Source organism: Galeopterus variegatus, unplaced genomic scaffold (genome assembly GCF_000696425.1).
Source record: "Galeopterus variegatus unplaced genomic scaffold, G_variegatus-3.0.2 Scaffold164, whole genome shotgun sequence".
NCBI lineage: Eukaryota > Metazoa > Chordata > Mammalia > Dermoptera > Cynocephalidae > Galeopterus > Galeopterus variegatus.
In genome coordinates, this window is record NW_007726275.1 from 369,388 (window position 1) to 385,566 (window position 16,179).

Sequence of the window (16,179 nt, forward strand, 5' to 3'; positions counted from 1 at the left end):
TCTTTCGCACACCAGTTTGGTTTGTTGCTGTCGTTGTCTTTACGCTGATTTATTTAAAGAACACAGCTTTGTGCAATGGTGGAACTGTACCATTCAGGACAATAAATAGGTATATCGGTTGAATTGCAGTTGTTTTATTTGGAGTTTTGCTCTTTCTAGATATTTATACAAAATACTCCTTGTATTTGGGATATATTTTCTGTCCTCTTGGAGTCAGACTAGATTGTTATCCTGGAAACAATATGTCCAGCAAAGGATCCTCCAGTTATATGGTAAATTGAAATTAAATTCTTACTCGGTGGTACTTTTCCTTTTTAGTCAGATAACAAGTATTATGGGGTACCTCTTGTGCATGCTGCAGTTTACTGAGTGACCTGCAAGGGCCTGAGGGAGAAGCTAGCAAGAGTAAGACCCTGCCCTGCTGTCTGCAACTTGTCAACCTTCTGGGGCCATAGAGCCAGTGCACAGGAGCCTGCAGGACAGCACCTGGCTCTACGCCTCATACAGGGCATTGTGGGGTCTCACTGTGTGTTGGCCTCAGTGGGCGCAGGAGAGAAAGATTGTGCCAAGACGCTGAGCTGAGCCAAAGGCAGATTGTGCCTTGTGGGTAGGACCTCAGTGCTAGGTCACTTCACATTTCCTCCTAGACAGTCTTTCTCTCTATTTGGAAATCAGGAAATGGCCAAAGTCTTTTTTTCAGATATCCCAAAACTAGAATGAAGCCTATTTTGTTGGTATAACAGGTGATGCTAACACGCCAGAAGGGATCACTCACCAATAGAGCACGGGGTGGCGTTTCCCACTGGGCACCTGCAGTGCCACCAACAAGGCAGAAGTCCTCTCTAAGAAAGGAGAGTGTGGGGCCGGCCCGGTGGCGCACTGGAGAGTGCGCCGCTTGGGAACGCAGCAGCGCTCCCGCCGAGGGTTCGGATCCCATGTGGAGACCGGTTCCGCTCACTGGCTGAGTGCGGTGCGGGCGCAACACCGAGGGTTGCAATCCCGTTGCCGGTCCCCGGTATGGGCGCGACACCAAGGGTTGCAATCCCGTTACCGGTCAGTAAAAAAGACAAAAAAGGAAAAAAAAAAAAAAAAAAAGGAGAGTGTGGACACCCGCTTGTCCACCCCAGCCCTGTTGCTGATCACAGCAGGGCCAGAGAGCAAAGAGCTTGGTTTTCAGAAAGCAGCAGTACCAGCAAGTCCTGGGGTAGGCACAGCACTCTGACACAGAAGAGCCAGAGAGCAGAGCAGGTGCCCCTCTCCGCTCTGGTCCCTGCTGTCTTCCTCTGGAGCTGGGTGCTGAGGAGCCTGTAGCAACCAAAGTGAAAAGTCTGGGATGCTGAGCTCAGCATTGGGCCCCCACAGGGCTGGCATCTGAGGTTATGGTGACCATGCGTCATGGGCAGCCCTTGTTTAAAACAATCTGTCCATTCTTTTTGTCCTGGAAAACATGGACAAAATAACGCAAGTTATATTCTAGCCAAGGTACTTCTGAATTGCAGAATGATGGGGTTTCATTAAAAGAAGTCATGACAGTGACAACACATGGTTAATATGACCTATTTTTTATCAGAACACCTTTATATTAAACTTTCAGAAGACTTTCATTTAAGCCCTTGTTTTTTCTTCTATGGGTGTTATTTTTGGTTTTTAATACAGAAAATTAGGGGTTACTCTCAGTCAGAAACCTCTGAAACAATTCATTAAGACCCATGGAATATCGTCCTGGATATTCTTGTACAGGGCGTTTAATTAGTGTCCCCTAGATAAGGAAAGTAGACGTGCATGGTGAAGATGACTGCTTTCAGCCATGGTTTCTCCTGTGCTTTAATTACAGAAAGCACTCCAAAGACCTCCGCCAGCTGCAGCCCCGCCCCCGAGTCCCCGATGAGTTCCAGCGAATCCGTGAAAAGCTTGACGGAGCTGGTCCAGCAGCCCTGTCCCCCCATTGACACGAGTAAGGATGGCAAGCCTCCAGAGCCTAGCGACCCTCCGGCCTCCGACTCCCAGCCCGCAACCCCGCTGCCTCTCTCGGGACACTCGGCCCTCAGCATTCAAGAACTAGTGGCCATGTCACCAGAGCTGGACACCTACGGCATAACCAAGCGGGTCAAGGAGGTGCTGACAGACAACAACCTTGGTAGGTTCTCATTACCTGGGTGAGTTCTCAGGAAGAATGGGAGAAGGGGGCCTCGGGCTGCCTGCCATGGGGTTTAAACTTTTATAAGCTACCTATAAGAACATGACACATCCTACCATTGTGAACACTGAGGAGCTTACGAGAGTGCTGGAGTCAATGCCAGCCCTTCCCCACCCTGCGCCCCACTGAGACCCCTTGTGAAGGGATGTACGTGGACCAGAGCAAACTGTCTTTATTGAGACATGCCAGGATCAGCACCAGCCTGGCTGCACCAGAATGGCTTCCTGGAAGTATCCAACAGATGGTTCCGAATCCTAACTGCCCAGTATGTCTTTGATGCTGGGCAAGCTGCTCATGCTTTCCAAGCCCTCTCAGTAAACTGGAAGGTTAATTTGGGGTTGCGAGTAGCAGCCATTCCTTGCACCGTGCCTAGCAGCTGATAATAGTCTATTATTATTACTGTTCCTGCTGCCCCATGAAGCTGTCTGCATTCTACAGACTCTGCACTGGGCTGAGGCAGCCCGTAGAGAACTGAACCCATCACCCCTCCCACTGCGCTCCAGCCCAGGCCATTTGCCTAGCGTGCGCTGTGGCCTCCCAGGGCTCTGCCTGAGGTGGCTCTCAGAGCGCTCAGTGTCACCACCAGGCAGTAGCTGTGGCTATAAGAACATGAGGGTATTGCATCGTATGAAACCATCGTGCTCCTGTGGTGCTGTAGTGACCGGACAGGGTGTAGACATGCAGAGAATGGAATCAGCTACTCCCCAAGCCTGTATGTCCTTCTTACTTCCCAGGTGTAAAAATCAGTTAGAGGAGGAAGTGTCCTCTTAGACAACCCCAAAGAGTGGTTGGAATTTGTCTGGTACCTTCAGGAGGGGCCTTGGGTGTCTTTTTTTTTTTTTCCCAGGGTGGAGAAGAAGGGGGTAGCTGGGTTCCGGTAACGTTTGCCTCGTGACCTCCCAGCCTGGGGGTTGGGCCAGCTTGTCAGGCTGAGGCTTTCTGCCCCCCACCCCCGTTCATGTGATGCATTGTACCGAACAAAATGAGAGAAAAATACTGTCAACTGAGAACGTTTATATTTAAGTTAATTCATAAAAATAAAAATTTAGCTGTTAATTTTTAAAAATGGGTAAGTCCCATATGTTCATCAATTATTGAAATGTGCAGGGATTCCTAGACTTGAGTCATCCCCTACTTTACAGTCTTATCACAAGTCCAATGAAGCAGGCCTGTCACATCATTGCTGCCCACTGCCTTATAGGAAGCATCGTTTCATGTAAACTTGAATGTCTGCTAAAGAAAATTCTCATTTTCAAGCACTGATAAGTCACAAGATCACAGTTGTGAGACTGTGGACGTTGAAATCTCATCCTTAGCCTGACCATCCGTGTCTCTATTGTTGCTGGAGTTTTAGTTGATGTTAGTCATGTGCAGCAAAGCAGCGCCCCGCTGGTCTGTGGAACTTTAAAGTGCTGTAAAGCGTGAATCATTGATCTTCAGGGTGAAACATTTCTCACCAGAAAGATGTCTTCCTCCTCTTTGAGCAGGAACTTCTGGAACAGCTCCATAGCAGCATCACCCTGGACTTAGAGATCAGAAGCAATTTACATGGTTACTCTAACTCAGCCACTCAGGGAAAGTAGATGTCTTCCCTACTGGGATTTCTTAGTGGGTAACAGACACAGAGGGGGCCAGATTAGAGCTGAATTAGGCAGATGACCCATAGTCCAGACCCAGGCATCCTCTCAACTCTTGACCTGGGATCCTGGAGTGTTCATAGACCAGCCTCTTGAAATTATCTGTAGAATTCATGTATGTAACACGTGTTACCACGTGAGGGTCTGTAGCTTGCTTTCTTTAGGTTCTGAAATGGGTCTGTAACCCCAAAACAATTGGGAGCCTAGGAAACCTCTAGAATTAATACAAGTAATTTCCCAAGAATTATATATATAAACATTTTGAGAAATTATAAAATAACAAACTTAAGTTAAAATGACTGATACAAAAAAATTTTTAATTTTCTCAAACCCAAAATTCTCCACACAGTAAGAATCTTGAAGGCTCACTTGTTACAAGCCACTGCCAAATCATTTCCTCCTGCACCTTCTCTGGGAGCACAGGTGGGCTGTCTCCATCTCATAGGTGGAGGTTGTGAGCTGCAGAGGGAGTAAGCCTGTCCTCACAGCCTTCCTGCTACCGAGAGGAAGAAGTGCTCCCGGCCACAGGTTTCTGTGCTCCATGCTTTATGGGACCAAACACTGGCCTCTCTGATCCCAATCTCCATTTCTACCTAATAAGTCCTGTTCATTCAAGTTCTCCCATCAGGTCATCTAGGCTATGACTGATTCTAACTTGTATCTTTAATAGTGGTGGCTCTCTTAACCCACCGCTGAATGGCCCTCAGAGAAGTGAACCTTTCTTTTTAAGCCCCTGACAAACATTACAGACTTAATGCTGCTGTGCTCTCCAGAGCAAAATGCCCTCTGATCAGCCTGTGAAGCAGGCTGCTTATCCCTGCCTCAGAGAAGAAAAGGTATCGGGGAAGGGGTTTTGATCCACTTTGAGCTGCATCCAGCATAGTCAGCTTAGACTGCAGGAGCAGACTTCACAAACACAGCTGAGGAACTCACTCTCCTTCTCCTCCGTGCTGTGACCCTGGGTCAAGTGCCCTGTTTTCTCAGCAAGACCCAATAGCCTTGCTCATCATGAAAGGAGACGCAGCGGCCCTGTGGTTTGAGGCTGTACAAGAGAGGTCTCCCATGTGCTACTTAACCTCCTGAGCTTGGGTTTAGGGATTTAACCACCTCTGAAAAATGCCACAGGTGTTATCCAGGCCCCGGTTCATCCAAAGCCTGAAGGCTTTTTTGAGAGAAGTGTCATTTGTCGTGTATAAACAGAATGCCCACTCCCCCGCCAATGGAGTTTGTTAGAAGTCTGGTGGAAGAAATGTTTCTACCAAGTGCTTGCTCTAAGCCAGGACCCAGCTGTCCAGACTCTGAGCCTTCAAACACCTGTGTCTGATTTTAACCTTGACACGTACCTGTTCTTTCAGATCCTTGCACTTGATGACAGTCTGTCTTGGCTCTGTTGTTTCTCTAGGTCAGCGGTTATTTGGGGAGACCATCTTAGGGCTCACCCAAGGCTCCGTCTCCGACCTCCTTGCCCGCCCAAAGCCCTGGCATAAGCTCAGTCTGAAGGGACGGGAGCCCTTTGTGCGGATGCAGCTGTGGCTGAATGACCCTAACAACGTGGAGAAGCTGATGGACATGAAACGGATGGAGAAGAAAGGTAACTCAGTGCTCTCTGCCCCAGCAAGCTGCTTTCTCCCCTACATACAGGCCAGTTCCTTTATGTCCTTCCCACAGAGCTGATGAGAAACACTAACCTGTGACCCAGGGACTGTAAGATAGAGCAGTAAGATTGTTTCTACCCAGCAGCCTGAATCTAAAGATTATTTTAGCAGTGGGGGGCACCAAGGAGAGAGCAACACAGCACCGGGTGGTGTTCATTCATCTGTTGTCTTTTGTCTTGGGGGTGGCTGGGTGGGTCGTTACAGCATTTACTGCACGAGTGCTAGAGGCTTTCATAGGGTCTTACCAGAGGGAGAATTAAGAGATGCATTTTGTAGAAGAGGAAACTCAGGTTCAGAGAGGTTAGGTGCCTCCACTAAAGTCACCAGCCTGGAAAGTGGCAGATCAAATTCCTGCCAAAACAGATCTCTCTTCTGCTGTCATTCTCTAACCTCTAGGGATATGGCCTCCCTAGAGGGGATAACTCCAAATGCACCCGAATGTCATCTCCAATGTTGATTCTTGGGCCCCATAGGCTGCAATGTAGGAAAAAGCCCAAAGGGAAACACCTTTGTGGTGGACGCCATGTCTGCTCTGTCTTTTGACTTTTTAGTTCCTAAGGGCTGGTCCTCGTTAGTGAGTCCAGTCCTCAGAGGGCCCACAGTCCTCGGTCACGTACAGTGCTGTGAGTTCACTGGGTGGCTGAATCCAAATCCCCTAGGTGCAGACTGCCAGCTACTGGTCCGGCCATAAGAAGCTGCAGCCACCCTTCTTGACCAGCTAAAGCAGAGGACCTTAACTAAGAGTGGGCATCGCAAGCCCCCGAGCCACTGAGCCCTGGGTGGGTACAGAGCCCAGGTCTGCTGCTTCCCCCAGCTGATCATCACTGTTCTCACCCAAGCAGGGAGAGGGCTGGAGCTCCAAGAAAGAGCGAGAGTGTCTGATGCCTCCTTCAGGAACCCTGTGGGGCTGGGCCCTTTGACAGTGATGGAGACTTCCATTTTCTGAGGCCCTCCTATTTGCCAGGTGCTGTGCTGAGGCTTTGCTCCATCCACACAGCTCTATGCAACATAGATGTCACTGTCCAGCAGAGACGAGGCTCAGGCCCTTAGGAAACCTACCTGACTGCAACAGCTGGTCTGAGTAAGGAGCAGGAATTCAAATGTAGGCCTGTCTGACTTCAAAGCTGGCAATCTGAAGTGTATGTCAGCTGCCTTTGTGCTGAGAGCTTGGCTCACTGGGATCCTAGGACATTTGCTGTCCCTGGCAACGTGCCCACACGGTGGCCTTTACCCCATCAGGGGCCCTTGGGTGTATAGACCAAGGCTTCAGGAGGTGCTGCAGGCTTAATAGGCTGGTGCCATGTCACCCCCAAAGTTTTCAACTTACTATGGGAAATTTGAGACATAAACAAAAATAGAATGGTACCATAAACCCAGTGTATTGGTTGCTGAGTTTCAGCAGTTATCAGTACTCACCCAAGCAACTTAAAAGTTTTCTACCTCTGTCAAAAGGCAGTGCCCTGCCATGCAAGCTTGACGGGCAGCTCTGAGTATCCCGGCCAGCCTCCCGTTGCTTCAGATGTCAGGAGAGACGAGGGCATAGAGTTCACCACTCCCTGTTGTGTTGCTCATCCTGGGCCAGCAGAGAGGACCTTAGTCCCCACAAGTGACCTTCAGGGGCTTCCCAGGCCCCCACTTTTCCTTCTGCATGGGCACTGGGCGCCCTCTTGTGTTACAAAAGTGTCACTGTTACAGCAGGGCCCGGCTGCTTCTACATCTAGAGGTCCCTAAAGAGGCAGTGGTCCCACTGTCTTCTCTCCACAAGTAGGGGTGTTGGCACTAGAGAAGCTCACTTGAGAATCCCCCTCCAACCCTGCAGGAGACCAGGCACCTGAGTTTCAGACACAGCAGCAGATTCCCATGGCACACTTCTTCCTCAGTGCCTGGGTGACCCTCACCTCCTGGTCACCTGCCCAGAGGGAGGGGACGGCAGAGAATTCCAACCGCTAGACAGTCCAGCCCATTTCTTTCTGGACTTTGACTATATCACGTTAATTTCTTTTTCTTATTTTGTGGGGTGGGGAGCAGCTGGCCAAATACTATGTTAATTTTCTTTGTAGAACATTTACCTTCTCAATTGTTTCCTAGTTCTAATAATAAAATGGCAAGTTCGTTAACTCCCTAGCTAAATTCCTACAAAAATCTGAAAAATGAGGATAATAATGCTAACTTTCCCAGGTTGTAAGGATTAGAAGGTGTTCCTTCTAAATATGTCTATTTACTATAACTGCACACGTAAGTGCTCAGTAAATGAGTTATTAAAATAATTTGTATTCCTTTAAAATCACTTGTGCCCAGTCTAGCCTAAATTTAAAATGCTGCAACAGGGAATCCAGGCCATATGATTTATAGGCATGGTATGCTTTCTTCTCTTCCACAAAGCTTGTTCTTCTTCCGTTAGCTCCAATCTTTTATTCCTCTCCTTATTTCTTTCTCATAAGCCTTCTTCTCTACCCTGCTCTGCCTTTCTGCCTTCTGCTTTTCTGTTCCCTTTATTAGATGGCCCTTGGACCAGCCTGTTTATGTAGTCACAAGCACACGGACGTACATGTACACACACTCGTACACATACATAGTGCCGTGGCTGTCTCCATGGGCTCTTCTCCCTGGCTACAGATGGACCCTGGTCATCAATAGTGTTCTCCCTTAGTTTGTTTATGATCTCAGTATTCTCATTAGCTTGCTGTGGCTCCTGTGGATTCTGCCTCAGGTGCCTGCTCACATGCTACCACCCAGCAGGGCAGCAATGGGGGCTGGCCACCATCCAGCAGGGCAGGCTGCGCTGCCCTAAACAGACTCAGATCAGACCTTAGTTCCATCACTTACTGGCCGTGTGACCTCAGGGGACTCAACCTCTCTAGGCTCCAGTTTCTTCATTTGTAAATAGGGGTAATAATGATCTCTCTCCCATAGCATGACTCTAAGGACTAAATGGTAGATGTTAGCTGCTGCTGCCACTCTTATTACTACATGACATTTGAATCAAGTATTATTTCTCATCTTCCATCACTAAGAACTTTTTAGAGTTTTCAGACTATTCCAAACTAGTCCACTAGAAAGATCAATATGGGTGACTCATTTGCAAGAGAAGTCAGAATGGTTTTTAACTTGAAGCATATTTGGAATTAATGACAGAAAACAACAGAGAGGACCAGACACAGCACAGACACAGCCCAGGACGTAAGCAGGCAGCTCTGTGGGCTCACCAGCCACCCAGGCATGGCCCCAGGCGACGGCCCCCACGCCGAGGCTCCAAGCCTTACTGCCGCACAGGGGCTACCCTCACCCCTGCTCTGTGCCGCTCTGCTGTCCCTTTTGCTGCCCCTCAGAGCAGGCCACATGGCTCCTAAGCTCTGCGCCCTGCTCCGGCCCTTCTCCTCCTCCCGTGGATGCACCCCTCTTGCCTTGCGGCTCATTCCAGCAGGCCTAACTGGAAGTCCCCTTCTCTATCATCCCCAGCCTCTTGCTCACTCTCTGCTTTTTCTCAAGGCTGTGGCCCCAGGGTTACTGCCTTCCTCTATACCCCATGTCCTGCCTCATGCAGGGGACATCACTACCCACACGGAAGACCCACCTGACCTATCTAGCCCCCGGGGTTCAAGTTCTTTGACCTCCTCAGCCCTTAGCTAGTCCCTGAATCAACATTGTTATCACCCCAGCTACACTACCTCCCAAATCCCAGAGTCAGGCACCCCACTCACAGAGCACATCCTACCATCTTTCCATCTTTCTCTCTTCTTTCCACCTTTCCCAAGACTCCTCCAGACCCTCAAAGTCCCCTCCCTCACTTTCCCCCATCAGCCTGTCCTCTGCTGCCCCAGTTTACTTCCCCAGGCACCCCAGCCTCCATGGTCCCTCCCTTCGCACCCTGCCATTCTTCTCTTGATTTCTGAGTCCTGCTGGAGGACACCCCACGCCTGCCTAGGCTGGTGTGCCGCAGATTCACACTGCCCACCTCAGTGGGGGCCTGGGCCCACCACCATTCCCACTGCTCAGGCCTCCTTTCCCATCCCCTCTTCATCCTCTCATCAAGTCATCTTTCCTCCTGCCTTCCTACTTCATGAAGAATGCAGAGGCCCCCCGTCCCCACCTCAGTCTCTAAGCCTGGTCTGTGTCTCCACCCGTCCTGCCTCCCTCCCTCCCTCCCTCCCTCTGTTCAGGATCCCCCTCACGTCCCTCCAGCGAGCACATTCTCTCCACCCGTATCACCAGCTCTCTCTGTCCTCTCCTCTTAGCTCAGAAACATTATCAGCTCTTTAAAAACCCTGGATTTCCCTTCTAGAAGCCATCCTGTCACCTTTCTCTTACAGTCAGGCTTCTTAAAACAGTAACTCATACCTCCCTCACTTCCTCACCACCATTCACTGCGCAGCCCGCCGTAGCCTGGCTTCTGCTCGCACAGCTCCGTGGGATCTGCTCACAGGGTCTGAGTCTCTCCTAATCACTCAGTCCGAAGGACATTCTGGGTTCTTGTCAGACTCCTTTCTGTAGCATTTGACGCTGCCGGCTGTCTATCCTTCCTCTTTGACGTCCCTTTGGTAACATCACCGTCTCCTGCTTTTCCTCCTGTCTCTGTATCCTTTGTGGCCTCTTCCCCTAGGAGCATCCTGTGTGAGGGCTGTTTTTCAGGGTTCCATTCTCAGCCCCTCTCCTTCTCATCTATGTCACCGACATCATCTACAATTTCTATTCTAATGGTTCCCAAATTCCTCTCTCTAGCCCAGACCGTTCTCCTGAGCCCCATGATGAAAATCTTTTCACTTCTTCCCACTGCCAGCAGAAAAGTCCAGATCTTTGGCCTGCCCTGGCTCTGCCTATCTCTCCAGCTTCGTGTCCAGCAACTCCTACTGCCACCGCCACCCTCCATGTACACACACACGCACGCACAGACACATTCACACACGCTCTTGAGCCATGCTGTTCCATGCCTCTGTCTTTGCATGTGACACTCCCACTTTCTGAACAGCTTCCTGCCATCTTCTACCTCATCGCCTATTTTTTCTGGTTAATCCCTCTGGTCCTTCAAGATTCTATTTAAACATTACCTCCTCTGGGAAGACTTCCTGGTCCCCTCCACGGGACCTGCACTTGCCTCCCCTGTCGCTCTGCTGTGGTCATCTCTGTGTTCCCCACTGAACTGTCCAGTTGTGCAGGAACATATGGAGACCTCACATTTCATCAGAGCAGATCCTCATGAGCAAGTGCTAGTAACAGAATAGTTCTAGTCCAGGTGTCTTGAGATGCTCTGCACAAAAGTAACTGCAAGCCAGCAATGTTTCTTCATGCTAGTGGGGATCAGGGATTCAGGCCAATTTCACAGCTGGGCCTTGACCTCAGTGTGACATCTCTCCCTCCCTCAGCCTACATGAAGCGGCGGCACAGCTCAGTCAGTGACAGCCAGCCCTGCGAGCCCCCCTCTGTTGGCATTGACTACAGCCAGGGTGCCAGCCCCCAGCCCCAGCACCAGCTGAAGAAGCCGCGGGTGGTGCTGGCTCCTGAAGAGAAAGAAGCTCTGAAACGAGCCTATCAGCAAAAGCCATACCCGTCACCAAAAACCATCGAAGAACTCGCCACCCAGCTCAACTTGAAAACCAGCACTGTCATCAACTGGTTCCACAATTACAGGTACAGTCCTGCTCCCGGCCCAGTAAATCACAGCTCCTAGAGAGCACCTGTTCAGCCCTTAGGAAGAAGCTGTCTGTACGGAAGACAGTGGCTGTTAACGGTGTACAGGAATGATGTTCTGGGGACTTGGCCAAAGATGTAGGGCCACATCTCCTCCAGTCAACATTGTATGTTTAGATTCAGTCCACATCTGCCGTGACTTGTGGGGGGGATCATATCATATGGTTATATCATAATTTAATAAGGGAGATAGTAGACATTCATGGTTCCATAATAATGAACATTTATTTCTTAGTGATTTTTTTGGTGCTTTCTTAGGGTTTTTTTTACATTATTATGTTCCAAATTAGTTTGAGTAGGGTTTTTTAGTTGGGGGGGGTGGGGGGGGTATTTTTTGCCAGGAAGTATTTTATTGACAACCAGGAGCATAGCCGTAAGACAGGGAAGATATTTTATTGACAACCAGGAGCATAGCCATAAGACAGGGATGCACACAGGACTGCAAACTAAAACCCAGTAGCCAGCAAGGGCCCTTTGGGCCAGGAACACTGCATCCTGAGGTCCCCATAGTCTCCCAGCAGTAGACACACAAGACTGGGCATCTAGGGGAGGGGGAAGTGGCTCTGGTGTCCCAGAGAGTGAGAAGATAAATGATGCCTCATTATGAGTGAGAGGATAAGGAGGTAACATGGAGGGAGGGTCCATCACTGCCTAAGACCACCCCATCCTCTCAGAGCCAAACCCAGGTGGAGGACGGAACCACCCAGTATCTTGTAATCAGCAGCTGTCTTCCCATCATTCATCTGGTTGCCACTGTAGATGAGCCACTGCTGTTGTGGGGGGGAGTCCCTCTTTCTCCTCCACACGCTCCTTGATTTGTTCCACCTTGTCTGTGGGTTCAGTGTTAATCTCAGTCTCCTCTCTGGTCAGTGTCTTCACTTTAATTAGCATCTTCTTCCTAGTTTGCGGCTGCACACGGATAAATTGCTGCTTGTACCACTGTGGCCGCTGCTGCCACTCCCCAGCACTCTGTCCGTGGGAGTCACTTCTGCTTCCGAGTCACTGTCTGGCTCCACCCCACCCTTCTTTCCACGGGATTCCTGAAAGCCTCAGGAATGTTCCGCATTTAGTTTCAGTGGCATTGTAAATGAAAAGAAGGGGGGCAACTTAGAGTAGAGGTGACGCCTCCGTGGTTCTGAGAGCCCCTAGCGAAAGCCAGGGCAATCGGAAAGAGGGGGCTGAACAACTACTTCTCCCTAGTTTGAATAAATAAATAGTTTAAGACTGTTTCTTTTGGAAAAGTCCATGAGTTAACGAAGATTTATTGAGCATCTACTAGATCTCCAGACACTGAGCTAAGTTTTAACCAACGTTATATCATGTGACCCTCACAACTATATAGGAAATACAGTATTACCTTCATTTTACAGATGAAACATAAAAACTCAGAAGGGTTGAATAACTTGCCTAAGTAGGTAAGGGCCCAGTGCTCTACTGGTAGAACAAAGTAGACTGGGATGAAATATTTGGAATAGATCACAGAAATCCACTGAAGTGTAATGAATTATTGATCATAGCTGTAACCAGGCATCCTACTGCTAGAAACCAAGAATCCTAGTAGCCTGCTGGAAATTCCTGAATTAATGCTTTGTAAGTGACCATCTCAATTGCTGGTTCTCATCAGAACATCATTTTCTCTAGGGCTCAGTAAGATCAGGGTAGGCGCTCCCAGCTAAATCCCTGTGACACTACACATGTGTAGCCAGTGCAGGTGGGGCCTGACAGCTACTCACCTAACGTACCCGGCAGACAGTAGAAGCTCAGGCCAGGGGGAGGGGCTGTCTCTCCAGCTGGACCCACCCTTATCAGTACATTCTACCCAACTGTCAGAAGGAGCCCAATAAACCACCCAGGTTCTGAACAACCTGGAAAATTTAAAAATATGAGAGGGGGCCCAAAATCACACCTTTATTGCCAATAAAGGCTAAGTTAGGAGGTGCAGCTGAGCTGTTCCCTAAATCCTTGTCTCCGGCAGCTTCCCCATCACAGCAGCGCGGGCTACGGGCAAGCATCCCATGTGTGGGCTGGCTCCCATGGAGAAGGTGCAGGAGCTGAGTACAACCAAAATTCAGTAAATGAGCCCAGATCCAGATCCCAAGTAGATGCTTAATGAATGCTTTCTTTCAGAAATAAGTCCACAACAAGGCAGGCTGGGCCAAGTCAAAAGGGAGAACCAGGGGCAGAGATTAGTTTCAGGTGCACATATCTGGAAAAATATCATGGAAGAGTTAAGAGATGAGTGGGGTTTGAAAGAATGATTGAACTAGAGAAGAATTTTATATAACAAAACAGGGTGGATGAGAAGTGAGCACCAGCTTATTCAGAATTGGCATAAAGCTCAGAGAATTGGAGTCACTTGCCTAGAGTCACCCAGCGGGTAAAGTGCAGAGCAGAGATCTCAACGAGCACTCTCTCCCCAGCTTTGGTTCGTTTATTGAATGTGCAGTACAGTCCAGCTTGCCCTGGTCTACCCCATAGAGCTTCCTGTAAGGACTGGCACCCAGCACCCATGCTTTGAATGTGTTGAATTCCTAAACGAGGGACAGTTTATTTACATTCTTCCGCAGGGGTTAAATAGGAAAATTTGATTTTATTCTCTCCTGCCCCACTGGAACCCTCAGGAAGTAATGCTTGGGACCAATTTTTGCCCCTCCTAGAAAAATAAAGCTTTACTTCCTCTTATCCTTTCACCCTAAGGGAATAGGAAGTATCTCAGGCTCTCCGTGTACCCAGTACTAGGGCTAGGAATGCCAGAGCAACATGCCTCAAGGCACTATCTCCTCCTGGAAGAACAGGTCTACCCAGTAGAAACTCTTCCAGCTGATGGCATTCTGTGAGACTTCAGTCTAAAACTAGAACTTCCCCTGGAACCTCTTCTATCTAGACCAGCAGATAATATTCCTTTTGAACATGGAGACAGGTCTAGGCGAAGAAGGATGAGTCTGCTATCAGCTGAGTACCTAACATGTGCCAGGCTCTGAGCCAAGAGGTGTATAGCTGCAGCAGCTCATCACGTCTTCCCATCAGCACCCCCAGGCACCCCCAGGCAGAGCTGTGGCCCCGTTTTACAGAGCAAGGTCACACACCCACCAAGCTGCTGAGCATGGAAACCCAGATCCCAGGCCCAGGCCTGAGGTGTCCCCTCCCACACTCAGCTCTTTTTGTACTTCAGCCTTGTGCTTGTAACAGGTATTCTGCCATTCAGAAGACAGCTGTATAGTAAGAATAGTGACTTTTTTTAGTCTCTTACTTTGTGCCATATATTAGTTAATATTTTAATCTTAGTATCTCTCTTCAAGGAAGACACTGTTGACCACATTTTTCAGATAAGCTCAAAAAGCTTAGATAACTTGTCTAAGTTACCAAGCTAGTAAGTGACAAAGGCAGATTTCAAACCCAGGTTTATGGGTAGGGTAGGGTTGGTGTTCACCCCAACTGGCATTCTTGCTGCCAAAGGGCTGGAAAGCCAGTCGAGAGCAGGGAACCCATTCACAGGAGCTGCCATTTCCCAGGCTCCCAAGGGAAAGAGGAAAGTCTTGTTACCCCTGGGAATTTCCAGGGGCTTCTCAGAACCTCACCTTCCTGAACCAGAGCTCAGAAATCTTCACTCTATGCATAGCTCACTCTCTGCAGGAAGCAAATAACTATGTAACAGATTAACAATCACCCCAGAGTTCTGATATCCCAGACTAAACTACAGCAGTTTTCTCCCTGGCTCCAACCCTCACTACAGCCAGCACAGGACCTGGCATATAGCAGGCTCTCAAAAACGTTGCCTTTATTGAGTTACAACGCAGAAAATATTTTCACGCCTGCCTAACTCAAGGGCTTTCTGCAGGCTCAGTTTTTGCAAGACACTGGGCTTGGTGCTAATTCACCTGAAGATGTTTTTCTACTAATAACAGTTTGCACCTTATCAGAGGCTTTTACACCCCTTAAGAAACACCTAGAGAGAGGTCTGACTGAGCCAATACCATAAGCATGATGGGAGGTGAAACTTTGGAGCAGACTTAATAAGAGCCCTTTCTTAAAGGGAAAGCACTCTTCAGGCCTGCAGTAGATAGTACAATGTCCCAGCAAAGTATTGGAGCACATTTTCCACTGTAGGCTGAAGTCAGCTGGACTAAAATTTGCTTGATATGTTGCAGCATGGATGTGGTCTCCTTCCTACTTGATCAAGTGACCATTTCCTGGTCTTCTTCTTTCAGAGGAGGGAATTAGTTGAAAATACACAATTTGGTAAAATCCTGCCCCAGCCTGGACTAGGAGCCCCTGACCTTCTGTGGCTCAGAGCTGGAAGCTGTTCACTTTGGGCACTGTCCAATAATTGGTTCTCTCTCATGAAGTCTTCATGAGGATGCAGTGGTTATCATGCAGTATCATTCATTAATTCAGCCAGCACTACTACTGTATACCAAGCACCATGCTAGGCCTGGACATGCAAAGAATAAACGGGACCTGCTTTTCGCAGCCTACAGAGGCAGGGTGGGATGAAGTGTGCATTCCATAAGTAACACTGGCGCTGTGTCCTAGTGGAGAAGAGAGGAATGGCATTCCAACCAAGTGACAGCTTATACGAAGGCGAAGGCGCCAGGGTTTGGGCACTAGCAGAGGTGGGCAGTGACTCGGAAGAGGGGGTGTCCTGCGCTGCCGCAGGCTCGACTGGGCCGCGGGCTGGGGTGGGAGCGTGAGCATGCGGCGCAGGGAGACCAAGGTGGCCAGAGAGGAGGGCTCCAGGGGATAGCGGCCTTATGTCCACAGTGCCAGCGGCTCACTCACGGCGCCGTCACCACTTGTGTCTCGTAGGTCTCGGATCCGCAGGGAACTGTTCATTGAGGAAATTCAGGCCGGGAGCCAGGGCCAGGCCGGCGCCAGCGACTCGCCGTCGGCCCGAAGCGGCCGGGCAGCGCCCAGCTCGGAGGGCGACAGCTGCGACGGCGTGGAGGCCGCTGACGGCCCGGGCGCCGCCGAAGCCGAGGAGTCGGGCGGCCCCGCTGCCGCCGCC

The 16,179-nt window shown here is 49.5% G+C and overlaps 1 protein-coding gene and 1 pseudogene across 1 annotated transcript in view; one reads left to right on the forward strand and one right to left on the reverse strand.

Annotated features, from left to right (window-relative positions):
- Positions 1–16,179, forward strand: part of CUX1 (cut-like homeobox 1) — a 347,657-nt gene that overhangs the window by 329,703 nt on the left and 1,775 nt on the right. Inside the window, exons 21-24 of the mRNA XM_008594606.1 lie at positions 1,835–2,137; positions 5,237–5,425; positions 10,850–11,114; positions 15,981–16,176. Coding sequence (XP_008592828.1) covers positions 1,835–2,137; positions 5,237–5,425; positions 10,850–11,114; positions 15,981–16,176 — 953 coding nt within the window. The remainder of the gene's footprint in view (positions 1–1,834; positions 2,138–5,236; positions 5,426–10,849; positions 11,115–15,980; positions 16,177–16,179) is intronic.
- LOC103610274 lies at positions 11,549–12,846 on the reverse strand (annotated as a pseudogene).